The following is a 4,273-nucleotide window of genomic DNA, read 5'->3' on the forward strand; positions in this document are numbered from 1 at the left end:
ATATTATATGAATAAATAAATGTTTTGCAAAAATGACATCCCCATTTGCAAATTAGTGACATTTTTTATTTTTTATTTTTATGTTTTTATAACTATTTATTGCATTGCAGCAAATGAAAATGACTTTAGCTGCAACCGTGTCCGTATATATCTTAAACATCTGAAATTTTAAATATGTTGGTCATATTTAATAGGAGGAAAACTTGCTTCAGTTTCAGTGTACATTAAGAAATATCCTACGAACCAATAAAAATCTTGAAGAAAAGTTACAGATTTATAACAAAATAACATGTTCAATCAGAACTAATATTTATAAACTCCAACAAGTTTCCAAATGTCAACCTGTAAGGACAACATAACAAACATGTAGTACCAAAACCAGAAGCCATTCTTATTTCAATCTTATTTCTCATTCTGCTTCATCCAATCCACAGAAAATGGCTTTCCTAAATTATCAATACCTCTTCTTGATTCTTTTCATCACCATCTGTATCAATGTTGTCATCAAGTCAACTAGCATGCAACCTTTTAGTTGCTCTGATGAAGTTCAGACATGCAAATCCTATCTATATCATATTTCTAAAGGGCTCCAAATAGATCAGATAGCCTCTTTTTACTCTGTGAATGCTTCTGAAATCAAGCCTATAATCCATGGAACCAAACAAGACTACCTTGTATCCGTAACTTGCACTTGCAAAAATATAAATGGTGTCCAAGGATACTTCTATGATACCTTTTACAAAGTTCAGTCTGGGGACCTGTATTCACATGTTGTCCAACAGTTTTACAGCGGACAAGCTTGGGACATCGAAGGAGAAGATGAGCCATTTGTTGCTGGAAACATAACGATTATGCACCTTCTATGTGGGTGTGTGGAAAAACAATCACAGAGGGTTGTGACATATACAGCTCAAGAGCATGATACTCTATCACAAATTGCTGAACTTCTATCTGCAAGTTTGAGTGAGACTCAGGAGTTAAATGGAGGATTATTGACTCAAAATCCAAGTTTCATAGATGTTGGTTGGGTTTTGTTTGTCCCTATGGAGATGAAAGGAATTAAAGCACCAAAGCAAGGTAACTTTTTTATTTGAAGGAGAAATTTACCTCTAACTAATTTGCTGCGTGACTAACATCAGTTGAATCTTTCAGAGTTAAATAGCAGAAGCTAAAATCTTCAACTTGACAATCTATATATACATATTTATACTTTTTGCTCACCTTTTCTTAGAACTGTGTGTCTCTCAAATGAATTTATCGAAGTCAAACAAAAGTATTTGGTAAACCTACCGATCTTTGTTCATATAGAGGGGATGATTATCCATCAATATGCAACATGTTTGTCAAATTTATATTTAGAGGAAGGAACATACTCTTTCTGAGTATGAAAAAGCTAACCATGTTTTCTGTTTCAACCAGGTAAAAGACAAAATTTGGCAACAATTATAGGCATATCGTCAGCTGCAGCTTTACTTTTGATGGCTGCATTTCTTGTATTCCTTCTAAGAAGATATAAATATTACAAAAACAGAGAAGAAGATCCAAAAGCCTTTGCAAAACCAAGTTCACCACAGAATCAAAAGTTCAACAAGGACATTGAAGGTCAGAAAACATGTTCTACATCATAAACAACCTCATAGTTTACTACTTTTTTTGTGAGACTTGCATTATAACAATAGACTTGCAAATTGTAGTCAATCTACTTTCAAAAGAAAATAGCTCAACTCGTAGAATTTGGCTCATAGCAGGTGTGACAACGTTTGAGACAGAACGGCCTGTTGTATATAGTATTGAGGAGATCAATGAGGCTACTGGCAACTTCGACGAAATCAGAAAAATTGGGGAGGGTGGCTATGGCAGTGTTTACTTTGGCATATTAGGAAAACGGGTATTACTGATCTCACCATTCCTAAGTTCATGCCAATATCCAAAGTTCCAAACTATCTTCTCTCTATAAGTCGTCTAGACCATTATTGATGCTTTGTTTAAACAACAGGAAGTAGCAATTAAGAAGATGAAATCTAGCAGAACAAAGGAATTCTTTTCAGAGCTCAAGGTTTTATGCAAGATTCATCACATTAATGTGGTAAGAGATCGTCTATTACCAAAGCAAGATTTGCAAAGAAAAATTTACAGACATTAAAATTTATACTCACGAAATCTTACTCTTAGGTGGAGCTGCTTGGATATGCCAGTGGGGAAGACCATCTCTATTTAGTATATGAGTATATTCACAATGGATCACTCAACGACCATCTTCACGACCCCCTTCTGAAAGGTACTTGTACGAAATAGCATGAAAGTTTAACACTGAATCACTAGGACAAGTGTTCATTCAAAGAAATCAGATATGAACAACACCATAAGGAAAACACAGACGTTTTAAAACAGAACTACCATCAGACAGGAGAAAAATGTTGAACCAGAAACCAGAAAAGGAATCTGCAGGACAATAATACATAGTAAAGCCCCAAAAGTTAGGAACTATACATATAAGACTAACTTAATCAACAATTTTGATAAACAGATTTTACAACATGAGCTAAAGAGGTATCAAGATTTTTTTTCCTATTAGTTTCTGTGAGGTCCTTATACTTGTTAGATATATCAGGTCACCAGCCTCTTTCATGGACTGCAAGAGCACATATAGCACTTGACGCTGCAAGAGGAATTGAATATATACACGATCACACAAAGACACGCTATGTGCACCGTGACATAAAAACAAGTAATATTCTACTTGATCAAGGTCTCAGAGCAAAGGTATTGATAGCCATCCTAGCTTCCATTATTCCAAAATAGTTGCATATTTCCAATGTAACATAAACATTGCTATATCTCTTATCACTCTCGTACTTCTGAAGGGTGTTTTGTATTCCCTTTTTCACATTATACTAATAGCTAAAAAAGCTATTTCCATAGGTAGCAGATTTTGGACTAGCAAGGCTAGTTGAACGATCAAATGAAGAAGAGGTTATAGCAACATGCGTGGTAGGAACACTGGGTTATATTCCTCCTGAGTAAGTCTATGCTTTTGCACTATAACATTTTTCATAGAAACACGCTTCTGAAGGAAGTAAAAGATGATGCATTACTAGAACTTATTGTTCATATATTCAAACTACGAAAATAGATTATCGAAATGCCTAACATATTTTTGTATCCAATAACTAAACTAAAAATCCCATTTCTGTATTTCACAAGATCTGTGCGTGAGCTACAAATGACATCTAAAACAGATGTATTTGCATTTGGAGTGGTCCTGGCAGAGTTAATAACTGGTCTGCGTGCAGTCATTCGTGATAACCGAGAACCAAACAAGATGAAGTCACTAATTTCAGTTGTAAGTCATCAAATATCTATAAGATAGGCATCTAAGATTCATTGTTCTAGTATCTACATTTAAACTGACAGATCTTTAGTCTCACCAGAAAAGATTTCTAGCATACTTGGATATTAGTATTGCATGAACATAGATGTATTATTATGTAAAAGAATACTTCTTCTGTTTATTCTAATATAAGTTGTTGACAGAAATTTGTGGGAATCAGCCAAATAATTTCTCACCATCGTTTCCTTTCTCTGTCTCTTTATTTCTTTTTCTCGTTCTCTAATTATTGTAAACCACAATCAGATATTTGGAATATTTGACCAAAAAAATCCAGAGACTGCTTTGGAAGCTATAGTAGATGGTAATCTGAGAGGAAGCTGCCCTGTAGAAGAAGTGTACAAGGTTAGTGTTACAGCAATTTTATGATCAACATTTTACACGGTTATATTTACATTCAAGCCACAAGAATCAAATAATTTGGAGGAGAAAAAAAAAGGGTAGAAAAAACTTACATTCAACAAAAAATGCACATCTTTGTCCTACTTCTTCCCTGCTTGACTGACTGATTGGGCATTGCAGATGGCATATTTAGCAAGACAGTGTTTGAGTGAAGATCCAATAAATCGACCAGAAATGAAAGAGATTGTTCAGACACTTTCCCAAATATTGATATCCTCTATGGAATGGGAAGCATCACTTGGAGGGAAGAGCCAAGTTTTCAGTGCCTTACTCAATGGAAGATAATCAAGGCAAACCCCCAATTCACAATTATCCATTTCTAATCTATATCAAAAGCCATGACTGGATCATATTTCATATATATAGCCCAAGAACCAGTCTGTGGTACAAAGTCCCAACTTCTGTTTTTTTTTTTTTGTCCTTCAAGTTTAATACTATTTGGCTAAGAAATTTTACTGTATTACTTTTTTAAAGGATCGATTT

The 4,273-nt window shown here is 34.5% G+C and overlaps 1 protein-coding gene across 1 annotated transcript; it reads left to right on the forward strand.

Annotated features, from left to right (window-relative positions):
• Window positions 1-202: 202 nt before the first annotated feature.
• LOC107418268 (lysM domain receptor-like kinase 3) lies at window positions 203-4,273 on the forward strand. Its single transcript, XM_025074122.3, has 10 exons — window positions 203-1,077; window positions 1,420-1,602; window positions 1,749-1,888; window positions 1,997-2,086; window positions 2,173-2,278; window positions 2,612-2,763; window positions 2,923-3,020; window positions 3,205-3,343; window positions 3,635-3,733; window positions 3,911-4,273. Exons 1-10 carry the CDS (start codon window positions 438-440, stop codon window positions 4,073-4,075), a joined length of 1,812 nt encoding a protein of 603 aa, XP_024929890.3. The 5' UTR covers window positions 203-437; the 3' UTR covers window positions 4,076-4,273.

The sequence above is a fragment of the Ziziphus jujuba genome, chromosome 2, assembly GCF_031755915.1.
Source record: "Ziziphus jujuba cultivar Dongzao chromosome 2, ASM3175591v1".
Lineage (NCBI taxonomy): Eukaryota > Viridiplantae > Streptophyta > Magnoliopsida > Rosales > Rhamnaceae > Ziziphus > Ziziphus jujuba.

What these genes read in the sequence shown, in the direction of transcription:
- LOC107418268 (XM_025074122.3), top strand. Translation starts at nt 438, where the DNA reads ATGGCTTTCCTAAATTATCAATACCTCTTCTTGATTCTTTTCATCACC. An exon ending in CTGGGTTATATTCCTCCTGA is followed by an intron (nt 3,021 to 3,204) that starts GTAAGTCTATGC and finishes GTATTTCACAAG; the next exon opens with ATCTGTGCGTGAGCTACAAA. An exon ending in CTGTAGAAGAAGTGTACAAG is followed by an intron (nt 3,734 to 3,910) that starts GTTAGTGTTACA and finishes TGGGCATTGCAG; the next exon opens with ATGGCATATTTAGCAAGACA.